This window comes from Abrus precatorius, unplaced genomic scaffold (genome assembly GCF_003935025.1).
Source record: "Abrus precatorius isolate BTA unplaced genomic scaffold, Abrus_2018 Scaffold9, whole genome shotgun sequence".
Taxonomy (NCBI): domain Eukaryota; kingdom Viridiplantae; phylum Streptophyta; class Magnoliopsida; order Fabales; family Fabaceae; genus Abrus; species Abrus precatorius.
In genome coordinates this window covers 34,711,592-34,730,385 of record NW_020874439.1, presented here as the reverse complement: position 1 = coordinate 34,730,385, position 18,794 = coordinate 34,711,592, and the positions used below count along the sequence as shown (strand labels likewise).

The window sequence follows — 18,794 nt, the reverse complement described above, 5'->3', positions numbered from 1 at the left end:
AATTTAAAAGTTAAATTCAAATTAAGATTTGTCTTATAATTCAATTTATTAAAAAAGGAAGATATTTTTAATTTAATATAGTGTATTAAGATTTAAAATATAAATATAAATTAATTTAAGAAATGGTATTTGAAAGAAATAAAAATTATAAATAAAAAATAAATTAAATGTTTAGTGTAAGAAAAACCACATGACTTAATAACTATTGAAGTAACTTCTAATTATTATTTTTCTTCCGATTCTCATTACACCTATCTCTCTCTTTGCGTGAAAAAAAAAAGAGAGATTATCCTAAAGTTTTAAAGTATATGTTTATTTGTTTTTCTTAGATTTGCTTATTATAAAATTCCCTAAATTATGTTCCACGCCAGGCAAGACACTGCTGGTTTCTGTCACACAAGTTATCTTATGCTTTTCTCTTATCATAAGGCAAGTAAAAGTGCTTTATCTTCTTTTTTGAAAGATTGATTCTGTAGTATTCATCAAAAGTCGTCGGTGCAGGTAAATGATCTTAGGCCATTAATTACAAAAAATCACTGTTCTTCAGTTGTCAATCACGAACCATTTCCTGATCATGATAATGAATAAAGATTTCTTTAGTACCCTACCCCTTCATGGGATATGAAATCAGTGTGAAGAAAAAAAGTTGAAAAAAAAATTGTAAAATGTGAAAAATGGTATAATAAAAAAAGTGAGCATAAATAAAAAAGTTTAGATATGTATAAATATCAGTATGATCTTTTTGTATACATATATTATAAGGAATAGATATGTTTTAATTCTAATAAAAACTTCTTGGCCAAAATATTCTGATTAAAAGTTTTTTTTACAACACAGTAAATCAGTCTAAAGTTCCATTTATTTTTACTAGGATATATATTTTATTTTTCATGAGAAAGGATTTCACAACAAGTTCATCACATGCTAATTAGGATTGTTATAGTGTCTTAAACTCAACACCTAGTGCTTAGATAATGTTAAGGTTGTTGACTTCCTTGTGGTGTCGACAAGTTTGAACCATTGGCTTGAAGGGTCACACTTGTTATCATTGCTGAGGCAATTGCAAGTATTGGTAACAATGGCATTGTTGGTGTCTACATCAAGGCACACATAAAAACTGTTGTTGACTTTAGTTGAGAGGTGCATCTTAGAATCAGATATCATTTCCCATTTTGCATTTTGAGACAAACATGTGTTTCCAAGTTTTGCTTCCTTTCCTTCTCCCTCTGCTTGTAAACACGAAGATGTACCCTTTATTGATAGAAATTGCTGGTTTGTGTAATCCCATGCCTCAGAATTAGAACAGTGTCCCAACCTCAATGGGTCACTCACTGAATTTCTCAAGATGCAGAGACCTGTCAAGGGATGAAAAATCACTTTGTAAACAGCTTCTGGTAAGCCTGGCCCTGCAATATATCAAGAGGAATTCAATCACATACCATGTAAAGTTCTTTACCATGTAATTTTTTATAATTTATCCTTATCCTAGTGTAATTCAATTTCATATATATATATATATATGAATTTAATTTTGATACATTGTTAAAAATTACCATAAACATAATTTTTAATTTTATAACAATTCATAATTATGTTACAATATAAAAATTCTTTATACTATTAGATTCTACATAGTTGTATGAGACATGAAATAATATATATTATAATTTAGTCCTTGTATAATAATAACTTAAATTGATGAAACTTAAATAAGAATGGGATAAATTAATCATTATTTAAAAATGCTTAAATATATATTTTGGTCAGTGTATTTTTGTAAAAATTTAGCTTTTTTTCTATTCTTGTACTCATAAAAAATGTTATTTGATATTTTTGTTGGTGTGACTCAAAAAAAAAAAAAGCACTCTTAAGTTAGTTGTGTTTCTATTTAACAGTCACTAAAACATATAAAAATATATAATTTGAAACAAAAAAGAAGCTAAAATTAAAAAGTCATAAAAATATAAATATCATAATATATTAAGCCCTTGAGGAATGTGAAATATGAACATTATTATTAGTTATTATTAGTTGTTATACCTTGAAAAGGAAGTTGAATAGAGGAGATCCTTTGCAAGAAACCTGTGTTCCTAACCTGATTCCAATTGGGATTGAGAATACCATAATACTCAATGGTTCCAGCAACCCTGATATAATAACTCCCAACCAAAGTCCACAAGGCCCAATCCAAGTCAAGTTGGGCTGCCAATGCCATGAAGCAGTTAAGGTACCTATTGTCATTAATGTTTTGGGCTCTCATATCGATCCCAAACTCACTCACAAATAGTGGCCATCCTAGGCCCAACAAAAAGCCCGCATTTCTCATGACTTTCCCTGTGACAAGCCCACACACTTGGTTTGAATTCCCTGACATCCATGCTTGACCATCGCTGAAGCCATACCAATGCAACTCAAACACTAGTTTTCCATTGAAGCTAAGAATCACTGATTTGTTTCCAATGAATGATAGGTCTGTGTCAAAATTTAGGCCCGATAGAATGACAAGAACATCTGGATTTGCACCATGCACTGCTTCTGCTCCTTTTGGCATGTACCTTTACTTCCATAACAATCTTTTTACTATTTTATCATTAATTTAATTCATACACTAATCATATAATTTGTTTTTTATATAATATAATTGTAGATTGTTATTAATTAAAATATTCTTATTTTTTAGTATTTTTAAAATTATTTTATTTTTTAGAGTACAAATATTTTTCATTGAAGACAATTATCTACTCTTGTAACTTGATCAACGCGCTCAGTATTTTTTAAAATTATATTTAAGATAATTTTAAATTAATTAATAATGTATTTAATGTAGTAAAATAAAAAAAAAATATGTCCACATAAATAACGTTTGAATTTTCTCTATAATGAAAAGAGATTAAATACAAGAGAACAAACTGTAATTATATTTATTTTTTTATTAACATTTGGATGGTTTAAGATAAGATAAAAAATTAAACTTGATAAGCTTTATTTATTTCAGTTTTCTATTTTTATTTCACTCAAATAATTAAGATATAAAATTGAAATAATTTATTATTAATTAGTTTACTTCTCAAAGGATAAAATAATTTTTTATTCTATTATAAGTAGTAAATAATAATATGATGATTTTATTGCACCTAAAATTCAACATAGCCTAAATGTGACTTTGCTGGAAGAGAAATCATTACTATATCATTAATAGCAAAAATATTAACATTATTTTTAATAAATAAAAATAAAAATAATGTTAACAAGATACTATCTAAAACATTATTTACAACACACTATCAACATTATTAATAGTTGACTAACCTTTATTGAAAATTATAAAAAATATATGAATTTCTTTCTCATTTTTAAATTAATATTTCTTTTTTTATATTTTACAAGTTTTTAACAAATTGCTGACCTTTATCTTAAAATAATATATTTTTATTGACATTTATTAAATAACTTTAAAAAATAATCTTTTTAGATATTTAATCTAAATCATAAGCCAAAGAAAGTACCTGTACCAATCATAGACATTTTGTTTAGGACCTCTTAGCTCATTTCTCAAGCTCATGGCAACCACATTAGTGACCCCCTTGAAAGTGGTGGCCATCTTGGTAAGCCCCTTAATCCAAAGGTCAGGATCGAAAAACTGGTCCCCGAAGAAACCATTGCCGTCCGATTCACCGCAGCACCACCCTGGCTTCGTCACGTGGTTGTCCAAAATGGCCATTACATCGTTGTCTCCTAAGCTTTTAACCACTGCCTGAGCTCAGTATTATTTATTGCCTCAGTTATAACTTATAGAAACCTGTGTTGGCTGCATGGCACTTGGGATTCTGCTTCTTCTAACTACTAAATACAGTATTCAATTTTATGCTTATTGATGCCAACTTGGCCACATAGTTATTAATTTCAGAGCTAATTAGGTGGTCAAATAATCAATCATCATTAATGCAAATGAGATTTTTATCTCTTAATCAAAGTACCACGTATGTATACTTTCATTGTAAAATTTTTTTCATCTACTTAACCAAAATAATTAGCAATTAGGCTTGCTCACATTATATTAATAATATTCTATCATATTAAAAATATAATAGAATTGTTTCCAATAAAAAACACTTGTAGTCTAAATAAAAAAATTAAGTTTTTATTAATAAAAATAAACCTAAATACTAATATATGTTTTTTTTTGTTGATATGTACATTTTTTTCTTAAGTGATGAATTAATAAGTATCCACTGAATTACTCTCAAACTTGGTTTGTATTATATCATATTAAAAAGGATTTTTGTTAATAGAAAATAAATGATTAATAATAATAAGAAATTAATAAAAAATAAATATTTATTATACTTTTATAATTTGTATACAATAAATGAGTATTTTTTTAATAAAAAAAATTAATTATGAATATTTAAACTTAATTTTAAGCACAGAAGTTAACAAAATCCTATTAAAAATAATATTTTATGTTAGTATTTTTCTGGTCTGAAATAATTATTGTTTTAAATTTAAGAAAGTAATTAATATCGTGATTCTTCCAAATTAATTAAAAATTACTAGCACAAAATCATTCAAAACTTTAATTAAAGGATGATATGTGATAATTTCAAATGTTTAGTCTGCATCACATTACATAATCTCATGATCATTAAAGCTAATCAAGTATACTAACAACAATCAATTAGGTGAGACTGAAAGTAAATGATTTTGGTAAAGAATAAATGCACCTGGTAAGCTTTGATAAGGGGAAGATCAATGATGGAGGGGTTATTGGTTTGGAAACCAGGGATGTATTGAAGCAAGCCAAGGTTTTTGAAAGAATTTCTCACAGTAAGAGAAGAAAGAGAGTCATTGGTGAGCAAAAAAATTGGCCATGTGAGTCTAACACAGTTGAATCCCATGGTTTTGATTCTCTTAGAAATCACATTCAAAGGTTGTTGGCTTAAGCCTTCAGCTACCATAGTATCCAAATGGGAAACCCAATTCACACATGCTAACTTCACCCTCTTCCCACCTTCATCCACAATCCACCGATTAGTCGTGTGTAGTGGAGAAGATGTTACAATTTGGAGTGTGACCCCAAATACAAGTGCTATTGTTGTTACCATCAAGAGAGGGATCAATGGTAACGAGATTGAACAACTACCCATGTTGTGTTTCTTAGACATGATCATGTTCATGAGAGAGTTATGAGTATGATCTTCCACACTCATCACACTACCCTTTTCCCTGTGCAAATGTGGACATACAGACTACAGAGGATATAAAGATGTCTCGTGACTCACTTACGTGTTGCGGGCAAATCCATTTATAAACTCTGCTTAATTGCTTATTTTATTGTTTTCCATTGTTATTTATTCCATATAATTTTAAATAGAAAATTTGAAAAAAAGAGTTATATATATTTTTTGGCTTAATTAAATGTTTTGTTTTTTGTAAAAATTATATAATTTAAATTTAATCTCTTTAATTTTTTTTTTATGATGTAGTTTCTATTTTTTCACGTGTTATTAATTTTAGTTTCTCACGTAGATAATTAACGCAATTAAATAATTAAAATAATAATTTGAAAAAAAGTAATAACTACGTGATAAAATGTTTTGTTGTAGGAATCGCGTATTTAATTAAGTTATTTTTACTTATTATTTATTTAAAAACATTACTAGATATATAATGTTATAAAAAATAAGTGAATCTTAATGCAAGAAAATAATTTATCCTTGTCTTAACGAATAACTTCTCTAAGTCAATGATGGAAAAAAATATTAACAATTAAGAAAAAAGTATTTCAATATTAATAACAGCACAAAGTAATATCTACTTGAATTAATTGATAATTTAATTAAATAAATTAAAATTTTCAAATACAAAAGTAATGTAAAAAAACAATTAGCTTAATTGTATTTTTTTGTTTTTCAGTTTTAATGCCCTTCCCTCTATTTTTAAAATTACCTATATTTAATTATTTATTTATTTTCTTTAACTTAAAAATTGTAAAAAGATTTACAAATTTAATTAATTAAACTATCATTTATTCAAAATTAACTAATCAAATTTCACCTAAAAAATCTTTAAATCCTAATTTTAAATCTTATAAAATTATTTAAATTTTATTAATTATTCATTAAATTTGTAACTTAATTTGTTAAATTTATTTAACTTTAGTTAATTAAATTAAGTGAGTCAACACTGTCAAACACAAAGATTAAGTGTTATTTCAGCTTAAATTTAACATTAAGATATAAGTATTATTAAATACCAATAAGTTATCTTTCGTGATATGTTAGATTTTTTTTTAAAAAAAAAAAGAAAAAATGTTTACTAAAAATTAACGTAAAAATAAAAAGTTATAAACATTGATAAAAATTTATAAAAAATATTAACTAATAAATAAATATTTTATTTTTAAAAATAGATTAACACTCAACTTATTATGAATTAAAATCGGAAGGACTATACGGCTGACGGTTACAAATCTTTTGGTCTAAATTAAGGGTTTAGGGTTTAGTACCGTCTTTCCTGACATCTTTATTAAAAGTTAATTTTGATGTATATTAACAATAATAAAAATAAAAATAATAATTTTTCTTAATTTATTTTAATACCTTTTTGTATGATTTTTTGTTATAATAAAATTTATAATTTAATTTATGACAAATTATTATATAAAAATCATTAATAAAACTTAATTAAGTTGACGTTTTCTTATTAATATTTAAATTGAGATTTATTTCGAAGTTGCGCCACGAGCACGCAAACGACGTCGTTAAGTTGCCCTACCCGACGAGACACGCGTCCGTTATTTCCGTCCCGTCGCCGGTGTCGCTCTGTTTACCGGTGACAATTGCGCCATCACTCTAACCGTGTCGTCTTTAAACGCGAAACCTCCAACTCTTGAAGCGTCGTCGTTTCAAGCATCGAACAATGTGAGTTCTTTTTTCTTTTTCCGATTTAGTTATTTCTGATGAACGCGCTTCAATTCAATGGTTTTGATTCGAATATAGAGAGATGGATTTCAATTTACTATGGTATTCGTAGGGGAGCTTTGAAATTGAACCTTCATTGTGGTTCGCAAAGAGTGGATGGCATTGCCGCTGATCCCGAACCTGATTGGAGCTTCGATGCTCTCGTTTCAGAGCTCAACGCTTTGGAGACGAAGCTCGCTTCTACCTCTTCTGTTGAACCTTCACATTTCGCTAAAACGATGTCTCGGTACTTCAACTTCTCTTTCTTTCATTTTTTCGCCGTTGCTGTTAACTTGAATTGTGTTAAAATTTGAGGCTTGTTTAATAGGAATGAAGTTGAGAGAAGTAGAGGTTTCATATTGCGTGCGCATGAGTATGAGATGGAGGACACTGAGAGCGATGATGATGATGACGACGACGATAAAGCTTTAGTGGTAGATAGCTATGGCAAACGGTTTACTTGTGATGAACTTTATCTGAGGTGCTTACTTGTTGAACCCTAGTTTTGTTCACATATTTTGAATAATGAAAATGTCAGTTTGAACCTCTTTAGTTTTTATAAAAACTAATCTTATCTTCATATTGAAGGAGTAATGTTTACACTTTCTTCGGTGTTTCAGTGACAGTGATGATTCTGACATTGTCTCTGGTTTTGAAGTGCAACCCTACTTGATGGATGAGGCAGGAGAATTAGAAGGTGCCTTGTTTGAGTTGACTCAAGAACATCATCTTAGGGTTAAGGTGAGCGATGGTGTTGTTATCATTTATCCGTTACAAATTGAATAACTTGTTAGTTATGCTTGATCTCTGTATAACTTGTAGTAAATTGCAAAACCAACTCATGGTTTGTTTTACTCTCTATAGCAGATTTGTTTCTAATATTCTGGATTGACAGGATGAAATTAGGAATAAGATCTCAGCTTTGGAAACAGCTCTGATGAATGAAAGCCAGAACTCTACTTCTTCCCTTCTTCTAGTTGAGAAATATAAAGAAACAAGGCAGGAATTGGATAAAAAGTTTGACACTCAATATCAGCGTCGAATGTAAGATTACATTGTGTCTCCTCCACTGACTTTTCTTATTAGGCACTGTGATTCTTTCCTTTTCCGACATAAGTGTCTTGTCTGACTTTAATGTAAGCAACAACCATGAATTGAGGCTACTGTACTATAGTATTGTGTTCACATTTTTATCGTGCTTTGTCAGAGCTTTAAACATAAATTATTTGCATGACACTGATTCTTATATTGGATCATTCCATTTTTACAGATCCATTGTATTAACATTATTTTTTTGAGTTTTGGACAAGAGCATAGTATATTTCACATTTCTCTTTAAAAAGTACTGGCAAAAGGATATATAAGATTAATTGGTTTGTCGGAGGAATGTAAACCCTCATGAAGCACATAAATTAAAACTTAAAAGCTTGGGAATCTTATTTTATTTTATGAATTTATTTTTATGGACATTGAATTTGATTGTGCTTTGATATTGGTGCTATTTATTCTTTTAATAACTAAAATTTGACATGGATAGCATGCTTTCTACTTGTTCTATCCCACCACCACTCCCAAATGTTTTTCTCTTGCTTTTTATTCTTCTTTTAGATAATTTCTTGGTTTGAACTATTTGGAATTGAAGAAACTGATGTTTTACATTTTTCTATTTTTTGTAGTGCAGAAGCACTTGATAATCACTTGACAGCTGTTCAACAGGACCGTGAACTCAGATCACAAATAGAAGAGAGGAAAATTAGAAGTGATGCAGCCTATGAAGAAGCCAAGAGAAAGGTTGCTTTTGAAAAACAGCAGCAAGAAAAGGCTAAAGCTGAAGCTGAGGTGCCATACCTTTATATTTTAGTTGATTATATTATTTGTCAAAGCATTCTATGATTTCAAATTTCATTTGAATTTAAAGATGCAAAAAACTTTAGCTTGAAATGCCTATCCATTCATTATTTTCAATTTTGTGGGTGCAGGCCAAACTTAGAGCTGAGGAAGCAAAGCGAGTGGCATTAGAAGCTGAGAGAAAAGCAGAAATGGAAGTCAAAAGAAAAGCAGCAATGGAAGCTGAAAAAAGAGCGGCAGCAGAAGCTGAAAGAAGAGCAGAAAAGGAAGCAGTAGAAAGGGATGTTCCTGAAACTTCCAAAAGGGTTACTGCTGGAGCAACCCAACAAGGAGCTGCTGGGCATCCAACAGATACAGCATCTAGCCTAGCAAATGCCAACACCAAGGAATCTGGTATTGTTTTTTCCCCACCTTTCATTCTTATAATATATCTTTCCAATATCACTGCCTGTCTTGAGTTTACACTTTTCAAATTATTAATTTTTATTTATTTATATATTTAAAATGATGGAGTTTCTCAAACATTGAATGGTCATGAATACTCGATAATTTTGGTTATGTTAAATTAGAATGAACTTAAAATAAAAGGAGTGAAGACTAAAGTGAAGTTTATACATGATCTCATGATAAATATTATATAGGTATACATGCAATTTAATGACTCTACATTCTTTACTTTTTGGGGTAAATCTAAAAATTTTTCATCTAATTATTGTTCATGTTGTTACTGCATCAAAAGTTAGGGGTTGAATAAAATTACTGAAGCTAAATGAGTCAAACAAAATTTTTCATATACTTTTAATTAAATGTGGGATCAATTTGGTGGGTGGGGCGTGGGGAAGAGACTAGGGCTCCAACTTGCCACCCACTTGATCCTTCCCTGTTTGAATATCTACATTTATGTTCTTTTATTTAGTTTCTATGCTTTATCATCTGAGAATTCGACTGTCCTACACAATCTTTAGGTAATGTATATCGAGCAGCAGGAAATGCTTTAAATCTAGAGCATGAAAGACTGCAGAAACTGAAAGAGCTATACGAGAGAAACAAGGCAACAAGATCAAGTTATAATAAGGTATTGTTGAAATTAGATTTTGGAGATGTTTATCTTAAGATTATTAATTTAGTATCCTACATGCAATATCAATATTTTGTTGATTTTTTATCATATTAGTTATCAAATTTTTTAATTGAATATTATTGATTTATTTTATATAATATAATGTATATTTTTCATGATTTTTATGTGCACCTTCATATCTGAGGCATGAAATTTCTGCAGTACTATATCATATCACAAGAAATTTGCTCGTGTCCATCTCACTTTGAAGACTAACTTTTCCATTATACTCTGATTTTGACGATGTGACTTGTTTCGATGTCAACATCTATTCAGGATTATACTCGCCATGAGGGTCATATTTCCCGTAATATAAGGCAAATCAGGGGCATCAGAGACAATGTTAGGTGAAGTGAATATTTTAATTTTGCTAATGCATTATGCTGTTTATCAATTTATCATTACTTCTCGTACTTCTGGATTCTTTTAAGGGACAAAATTTTATGTTATTATGTCTGTTTCTGTTACAACATTGTTTAAAAAATGTTATAACCTGCCCAAAAACTCACAATAATATCTGTATTTAAATGATTCTGTCCAAGGATTTTATTTCAAATAAAGGCAATCCCAATTCTTAAACTGGATATGAGTAATGCATATCTATTTACTCTTTTGAACATTCTGTAGGTCAAAAGCAACTGAACTCATTAAACTTTTGAATGATCCTCATTGTCCTCAATCAATCAGCGTTGAGATATTTGCTAAAAAGGTAATGTGATATTGTTGGTTATTCCGTTGTTGTAGCTTCTTTCTGTTATATTCGACTTGAACAAAGAGCATAATGGAAAGAAAAAACTAATATTAAAACAGGGTTCGGTTATTTGTCGTAGATGTTATCTTTGCATCAGTTAGTAGTATAAGGGCAAAATATACAACTATTAAAATATTACCGGTCTAAGTTATGAATTATGATTAACCTGTATAAAACCTGTGTGTTTTAAATCCTCAGAAATAATTTTATTTTTAAATGCATTTTCTTTTTTATATCATTTTCAGTATTGATCAAAGTTGAGAATGCTTATGGAACATTAAACGAGTTAATGAATATTTATTAAGTGTGAAGTTTGTTGCTGTTGCATTTTCTAAAATTTCAAATTGAGCAAAATGGTATGTTTGCAAATATTTGTGATCAAATAACGTGGCTGAAATCCATGTCTATGGTTGTTAGTAAGTGGTAAAATTTGGTTGCCTGTCTATGGTTGTTAGTAAATGAAGTAGGTTTGCAACTGACACATACTTTACAGGTTGTTTCATACTGTGAAAACCCTGGTAATGCCCCCTTTGCAAGTGCCTATGTCATTGTTCTCGTTACATCTCAGGTACAACTTGTTTAATCTCTAGCCTTCAAGGAAGCATAAAATGAATATAGATATTTTCTTTTTCTTTTTCCAATGGTTATTTATTTGCTTTTTGGGCTCAATTTATCATTTGCAAAGCAGTTCCCGTACGCAATGGATATTTTGCTAGCCGAGCTTCACATGGCCTGCCTATATACTGTTCCAAAGCACTTGGTTTACAAGAAGGTAACTTGATAGAACTTGAAAACATTACTGAGCCATTTATTCTTCTTGTGTAGTTTACTGCCCTGATGTGATAAAGATTGTGGTATAGTTGTGTTTAGCCAGTGAATTTTGTATATTTGAACTGTCTTGAAAATCAATTTGTACGGAAAAATTCCTCTTTTACGTAAAATTCGTTTATAAGTCCTTTATATCTCACATTTTTCCTAAATAACTGGCTTGGGCCCAATTTTTCTATGAGAGAAGTAATATGGTTATGCTTTTCACTGCTACAAATGTTTAACATTAGCTATCCAACTTTTCAGACGTAACAATGACATTTCTATTGAGAATGATTAATTACTGCAGAAAGGATAATTTTGCAATGTTTCATGATAGATGTATTAAAGAAAATTTCCGTACTCTTCACTGTCTCCAATATTTGGACCCAATTTTTTTTAACATGAATCGTAGCGGGAGGATAATTATTTATCCTGATAATATGCTCACACGTGTTCTTCAAATATGATTTTATAAACCTGAGGTTGAATCTGGATTGTTAATTTTGCCCTTGTCAGTCCACCTTTCCATCTAAAGAAGCATACTTCAGAAGTATTGGTTATCGAGAAGATGAAAAGATGGAAAGTACAGAAGATTATTTAAAGCGGTTAGAATCATACATGAAGGTGTATGGTGCACTGGTTCAGGTCTGTCATGAATCTCAAATTTTGAGTAATTTACATTGACCAATTGATTTCCCTGATTAGCAATTTTGCCAACCACTGCTTTCGCCGAACATTTGACTATGCTTGTTTAAACAGACTGAAATTCCAAACGTTCAAAATTTGCATGGCTTGCAAGAAGGTTGGGCATGGCTTGCAAGGTTCTTGAACACGCTCCCAGCTAATCAATATACTGCTGTTTCGCTCAACGCTTTCTTGCAAGTGAGTATTGTGGAATGTTAAGAGTGCATTTTATATATAGATCTGCTAAAGTTAACATATTCTACTTTGTCAGATGGCTGGATTTGGTCTCTTTAAAAGATATAAATCTCAATTCTTAAAGATGTTGAACATCGTCTCTGAGAACTTTTTGGTTGACCTGAAATCACGGAATATACCAGAATTGACAAGGACTGTTACAGAGATACAGACTTACATAGAAGATAAGAAGTACCTTCAAGAGCCAGAAGGAAGGAGCCTGCAGTCTAATTTGTTATCAAGTGTATATGTTAATTATTGAAGGTTGAAAAGATTATTTTTTTGCAGAAGAAAGCTTAGGGAGACATGCGATTGTTTTTATTTTAAGGCCAGGCATTTCACAAGCCTCACCAAAGTGTTACACTCACCAGTTTAGCAAACTTTCATGTATTTTACCAATACAAGAAAATAACATGAAACAAATCCCTTTTCCCCCAAAGGAGTATTGAAATAAAAATTAGGTATATTAGTTTTCTAAATTCGCAGAACACGAGCTCTAAACAATTATACAGAACATGAACTCATAATACGCGGTGAATGCTCCTTATCCAACGAATCTGAAGACAATGATGCACATAAAACTTTGCGATATCCAGGATATAGTTTTTGTAGAGAAAGCTAAGACGTACTCACCCTTAATTTAATTTACAGTATATTATAATTTAACTCGCTAAAAACTATGAGTAAATATAACTTCACTTGCCTACGCTCTTCTAAAGATTGCAATCAAGTATACAGATTCATACTTAAAAGACAAGCTAGAAGCAATCCAAAACATCACTTTTGAACAATGCAAGGAATTTTGATACAAGGCAGTTTATTAAATAACATGATGCCTTAACAGCACACGAATTACGTATATACAATGTGGTAAGGCCAATTATAAACAACTCTACATTACTGGGCATGTAAGTTTCGCCTCAAAATTGCGAACGCGCAGAACTTTATGGACAAGAAACCATCTATGAAATGATCCAGACAAACTCTCACATCCTTTGCACTCCTGCCTACGAATCACGTTAATATATGACATACTGCATCAATAGAACATTCAGTTTCACGTCCTTACGTTATCAAAATTTTATGACTAACCTTATTGTGGCAATGAACGAATTTCCGTTGAAATCAGGTCTGCAGCAATGCTAACTAGTAAAGCCTTATTCGTGTATGGATTGTACTACGGCAAATGGGACAGAATTGGAGGTCGTCTCCACATTCACAACAAGTCTGCCACGAGCAAATGCATGGGAGGGGGGATATTATATTATATCTTTAGCCTTTGCAGACAACCTTAAATTCAAGAATCAAGACTTATAATTAACAGGAAGTAACTTAATTGGTTACCTGATGCCCACAACCAAAGGCCATGTCCTTCCCATTCGTAAGACAAATCGGGCAAACCTGCAGTCAACCATGTCATGTACTCATATGTAAGCCACTATTCAAAGCAACACAAATGGTCACACAATTGTTATGATAACATTAGGCAGAATAGTTAAACTATGCCCTAGTTTAGTTTGCTTGCCATAGCCTTTAGACACTTTTCAATCGTAAAATCTTACTATTAATACCTTTTTTATGATAAGAATGTTAAATGAAAGAGTTTTTGAAGTAAGAATTTTGCTTCATTTTTTACCTGCTTAATTCATTTTATAAGTGTTTGTTGAGAAGTTAATTCAAACTGGCTCCATGTTTCAGTTTAATAAAAAGGATGTTTCTTACATGGGAAAGCATAATCTTAATACCTTATTATCGTGTAACGAACTTGTTGATGATTCCATGTGAACACCACTATCATAGCTAGAATATGTAGGTGGCCTCTGCTGAAAACTGTTTGACCTTGAAGATTTTGTGCTGAGGTTGGAAGATGTCCTATTATAAAGAGGCGGAGGTAGCGGAACCCTGTCTGGTGAATGTCCCTTCCGTGCACTTATATCCATCAAGACATTAGATTTTCAAGTTCAGTTATTGGTTATTACACCAGAAAAACCCTACATAATAGGCTATAAATACCATATTTTAATGTAATGAAATGATATTAAGTTATTACCCCAATAATCCAAGCTCTATGGTTGCCTTATATTGAGAAGGTATCTCCATCAATGCTGCAAGGGCAAATTCTGTCTCTTTTCTGGCTGAATCTATATGCTTCGTCATTATTTCAGTAAAATTCACGAACTAAATCCAGCCAAATAAGAATACCAGATTTCAGCATAACAGGATGATTTAAATATGGCAAGTAAAAAAGGCTAAGTGAATTACACCAAACCTGAAAATTGTCAAATGCCCGAGAAGGGATGTTATCATCAAATTCCCTCATCATGTCCCATGGTCCATCTCCAACTCCAACCAAAACTATTGACAATGGATACTCACTGCAATTTAAAAAGAATATAAGAATGCAGAATGGTACTCCACCCAAGAGAAAACCAAAAAGTAAAAAACTAACCTGGCTTTCACAATAGCATCTATTGTCTTCTGTTCCTGTGGACTTAAGTGGCCATGCTGTGTGTCAATGCTTCTGGTTACCTGTGACAACATGCTATCAGTTTCTGAAGCACTGGGCATAAACCATGAATATTTACCAGCAGATTAATATATCTATCCAAGTATTGACAGAATTGTGCACATTTAGTTTTCTTCTGCAATTGTTAAGATATCAATGTCGGATATTATGAGCTACAGTAGATAATAGCGCATCCAAAGCAAAACAAATGAAGCTATGCTAGCATGTTACAGTTCCTTCATTCAACAGTGTGAAGTATGAAACTATGAATTATAGAATTACCTGTCCATCCGCAATTATTAGCAAGACATGATATTGGCCACCACTTTGCTCAACAATAGTCACAGCCATTTCAATAATAGGGGCAAACGAAGTGGGTCCTGTCACATGAATGCTGTGAGTTATAATGAGCCTGGTTGAAAATTTCTAAGATTATAGGTAAAGGTAACACCTGCGAGTTTGAGGTAAGGAATTATTTCTCTGTATCGTGTCAAAACTTCCTCAAACCCGTTGCAGAACCTTTCTTCAGAATAGAAACTAAATACATCTTGATCATGTGTAGATGCTGATACAGAATGGACAAAAGAGAAACACAAATCATCCTTGCAATCTGGAAACTAGAACAAACTTCATTTCAAAAGCAATTAGTTTCACATCTGGTATTACCATCTCCAAATCCAAAACAAGGAATAATGTTATCTTCATCGAACACAGATAAAGTTTTTCCAATAATAGAGATTGCTTGTTCATAAGGGTTATGACCACTTCCAATGTCATGTAAACTTTTTCGATTGAATGACCTCTTCCCTGATTTTCAAAGTAAGGTATATATTTAGCATCACAACTCATTACAAAAGATTCAAGCATCAAAATGTGAATAAGAAATAACACCTGTCCACTCATTGCTCTTCGTAAAATCAATGCCAACGATGAGATTAGAAGATTCCAGTCCAGCATTAGCAAGAGCAGCAGTAACCTGTGTTCATTAACATGTTGTAGAAAGATTAATTGTTAGTTGAAACAATTACTAAATTATCATTATAAAACCAAAACATGTTTACCACTAACATCCATCAACTTTAAGAGTAGCAATTCCTATATATCTATAATTCTGTATAAGGTTACTTGTACAATCTGTTGTGAATATTACAGAAATATTGAAACATGAAAAACTAAAAAAGCAAAAAGAATTTAAGCAGTTGGCTTCATCCATAATCTCAAGCCAACTTCACTGTACATTGGATCAATTTAGTCACAGGTCACAGCAACATACATAGTTTCTTTTTTCTCTCTCTTCCTTGTTGATGTACACTGACTCTTTTTTTTTTTGACAGCCAAAGCATAGATGTATAACGAGGAAGCGAGAAACAGATGGGGCATTAGTCTCATTGATGACCCACATAAAAGCCTCTCTTAAGCCCCGTCTTTCAGCTGAACTTGTGGTTGGTTGTTGACCAACAGAAAGGATGCATGGGACTAGCGGGCATTGAACCCAACTGAGTGACTTTCAAATCTCTCCGAGAAAGTTTATGTTATTTATATGGCTTGAATCTAAGGCCCATGCCAGGTGGTAGGATTTGCCGAAATAAATGCCCTTTTATCATGGAAAAAGGGAAATCTTAGATATAAGAAAAAGAGAGGCAATTCTCATATGTATTATTATGCTAAACCCTTATTATTATTTACCAAAAATAATTAAATATTTCAATTCTTATCTTAAAAGAGACAGAAAATTGAACTCTAATTTCAGGCAGAGAGATTCAGAACATATCATTTACCCAATTAGTGGATTAAATCGGTTTCTTTTATCTTAATTTCTATTTGCCCTTGTGAGCCAAGACTTAAACTTTATCTAGGCACCATTCACATTAGCCCAGCAAGGAGTAAACTTGTTTAAGTCAATGATAAAAACAACCCCTTTGTCCCCGTTGTAACCCCCAACACACACAGAGTCAATGATAATGACAACATGCAAAATCAAAGAAGATCAAATAATTGCTGATACATAAAAAAATCACAAAAACACTATTAACATGCAATGATCTAATTATAATTACCTCATCCAGTGAACGGTAATTATCAGCTATCCTGGAATACCTCTTATCCAACTTCCTTTTTGGTTGTGCATAATCATAAAATGGAGCTGATGCTGATGCATGCTGATGCTGAGGAGTTTGATATGAAGGGTATGGTGACTGTGGTGGGTATCCACCATAGCTATCCCATGAAGATGAAGCAGCAGCAGATTCATACCTCCTTCCAGAACCTTTTGAACTCTTCCCTCCCATGAGAGAATCCTTCAGAATAAAGCCCAAGAAGCACAGAATAGCAATCAAAACTGTCCAAGTTTCTAACTGCAATTCCAAAACACAAACATCATGTTTATTTAACTTGGTTAAGAAATCAAACTAGAATAACCAAGAGAGACAAAAGCTCACAACTTCGACTAGCCACACAACTGAGCAATTGACAAAAATTCTGAGAAACTATAAAACTTGAGGGGCATGCAAAATTCAACCCAAAATTGGAGAACGAAATTTCGAGGTCAGAAACACCAACGGCAGACCAAAAAAAAACAGTGAGACTTTTTCATATACCTCAAAGTGCATTGCTTCAACAGAAATTGCAAGTGAATTATGACAGAAGAAGGGTTCTATTGGAAGGAATCCAGCAAGGTCAAGTCAACTGTTTCCACCCCTTTCTTCCACTTCAAACTAATTTTTTAAAATTAGTCTACTTTATAATCTATATTCTATATTCCATAATACATATATATAACAAAAAATTATAATTTTCAGCTACAAGAGATGGTAAGTATGATTAATAATATAATAATCATAAATTTAATATACAATTTGGAGTGTAAAAAACAATCACCTTCGGTGTATCTCTAGTTTACATGGGCATTTCACATGTAAATGTTTGCATCACGTTGACAAGTAACTAATGATTGTATTTATTAGTACTTTTCAATCATTTCACAAAGCTGACACGAAATCTTCTTTATTTATTTATTCATTTAAAAATTTGAAAAAATCAATATATATCCATCGATCCTTCCTTGTAAATACAGGTGTAATGTTGTAAACGCCCACTGTTGACAAGTACCACGGACCACAACCCGAAACTCCCAGGAATAAGAGCATGTTTGACAAAAATTGTTCTTGTCTTTTTTTTTTTTTTTTTAAGGAAATAACAAAAGAGAGAGAGAGACATCAATCTTCATGTGTTTTTTAATTATGGTAGAGATGAATTGCATAAGCATGTGCGTATACTCAATGGATAATGATCATATATACATCCATACTCTTTTCTTGTTTCTTTTTCTTTTTTGTCTTCTTCCTACAAGTTAGGTTTCGAATTTGGTAAAGATTGGTGTGGATGTAGTAGTGGTTTAACAAAAAACCATTGAATAACATTAAAAGTAAAACACTGAATTTGCTTACAAGTTTAAAAGGTTACCACTTTTGAGGATAATTATAAATAGTGTATTTATCTTCATGAGCTGTTCATATAATTGAATCACAGTAAATGTTTCTACCTAGTAAAAGAAAAAGAACATACCTGTAAAATCATGTAAAAGGTATTATGATACTGAAGTGATGCTAAATTTAGTGTGCTAATAATTAATTAAACTAAAAGACAATAACTTTGCACTCCTAAACCAATTGGGTTGTTAGGATGTTACTTAGTCAATAGTATCAATAAAAGATAATTGAATCACAACTTATTGCGTTTTGAATTTATGATAACTCTTTATTAAGATTAGGGCTTTTTCTCTCCTAAAACATGGGGTTGTTAGGATGTTACCTAATAAAACTTTTAGTATTTAGACATGTGTTCACCTTTTCCTTATTTTTTTCAATGCTTTTGATCGTT

General features: G+C 31.3%; 3 protein-coding genes across 8 annotated transcripts; 1 reads left to right on the top strand and 2 right to left on the bottom strand.

Moving 5' to 3' along the window:
• Window positions 1-960: 960 nt before the first annotated feature.
• LOC113851310 (glycosyl hydrolase 5 family protein-like) lies at window positions 961-5,210 on the bottom strand. The gene is made up of 4 exons (XM_027481773.1): window positions 4,725-5,210; window positions 3,507-3,754; window positions 2,041-2,555; window positions 961-1,406 (listed from the first exon to the last, which is right to left on the bottom strand). The coding sequence occupies exons 1-4, from the start codon at window positions 5,208-5,210 to the stop codon at window positions 961-963; spliced, it is 1,695 nt and encodes a 564-aa protein (XP_027337574.1).
• Window positions 5,211-6,789: 1,579 nt separating this feature from the next.
• On the top strand, window positions 6,790-12,843 carry LOC113850331 (protein GLE1). 4 transcript variants are annotated; one of them, XR_003502188.1, is made up of 15 exons: window positions 6,790-6,923; window positions 7,036-7,209; window positions 7,291-7,443; window positions 7,583-7,703; window positions 7,858-8,006; window positions 8,639-8,801; window positions 8,942-9,203; window positions 9,776-9,885; window positions 10,207-10,277; window positions 10,558-10,639; window positions 11,175-11,249; window positions 11,370-11,453; window positions 12,008-12,136; window positions 12,294-12,373; window positions 12,447-12,586. XR_003502188.1 is itself a non-coding variant. In XM_027480834.1 (15 exons), coding segments are annotated over exons 1-15 (1,917 nt in total). In that variant the 5' UTR covers window positions 6,790-6,921; the 3' UTR covers window positions 12,672-12,843. The 4 variants fall into 4 exon arrangements, 3 of the variants coding, with proteins under 3 accessions (XP_027336635.1, XP_027336634.1, XP_027336636.1); XM_027480834.1 differs by having other exon boundaries at window positions 7,036-7,203; window positions 12,251-12,373; window positions 12,447-12,843; XM_027480833.1 differs by having other exon boundaries at window positions 12,251-12,373; window positions 12,447-12,843.
• Window positions 12,844-13,157: 314 nt separating this feature from the next.
• Window positions 13,158-17,647, bottom strand: LOC113850111 (E3 ubiquitin-protein ligase RGLG5). 3 transcript variants are annotated; one of them, XM_027480480.1, is made up of 13 exons: window positions 17,513-17,647; window positions 16,973-17,269; window positions 15,807-15,891; window positions 15,582-15,722; window positions 15,367-15,480; window positions 15,198-15,295; window positions 14,859-14,938; window positions 14,679-14,784; window positions 14,460-14,587; window positions 14,155-14,338; window positions 13,754-13,810; window positions 13,502-13,636; window positions 13,158-13,416 (listed from the first exon to the last, which is right to left on the bottom strand). In XM_027480480.1, the coding sequence occupies exons 1-12, from the start codon at window positions 17,522-17,524 to the stop codon at window positions 13,556-13,558; spliced, it is 1,383 nt and encodes a 460-aa protein (XP_027336281.1). In that variant the 5' UTR covers window positions 17,525-17,647; the 3' UTR covers window positions 13,158-13,416; window positions 13,502-13,555. The 3 variants fall into 3 exon arrangements, with proteins under 3 accessions (XP_027336281.1, XP_027336280.1, XP_027336282.1); XM_027480479.1 differs by having other exon boundaries at window positions 13,277-13,412; XM_027480481.1 differs by lacking the exon at window positions 17,513-17,647 and adding an exon at window positions 17,354-17,431 and having other exon boundaries at window positions 13,277-13,412.
• Between the last annotated feature and the right edge of the window lie 1,147 nt (window positions 17,648-18,794).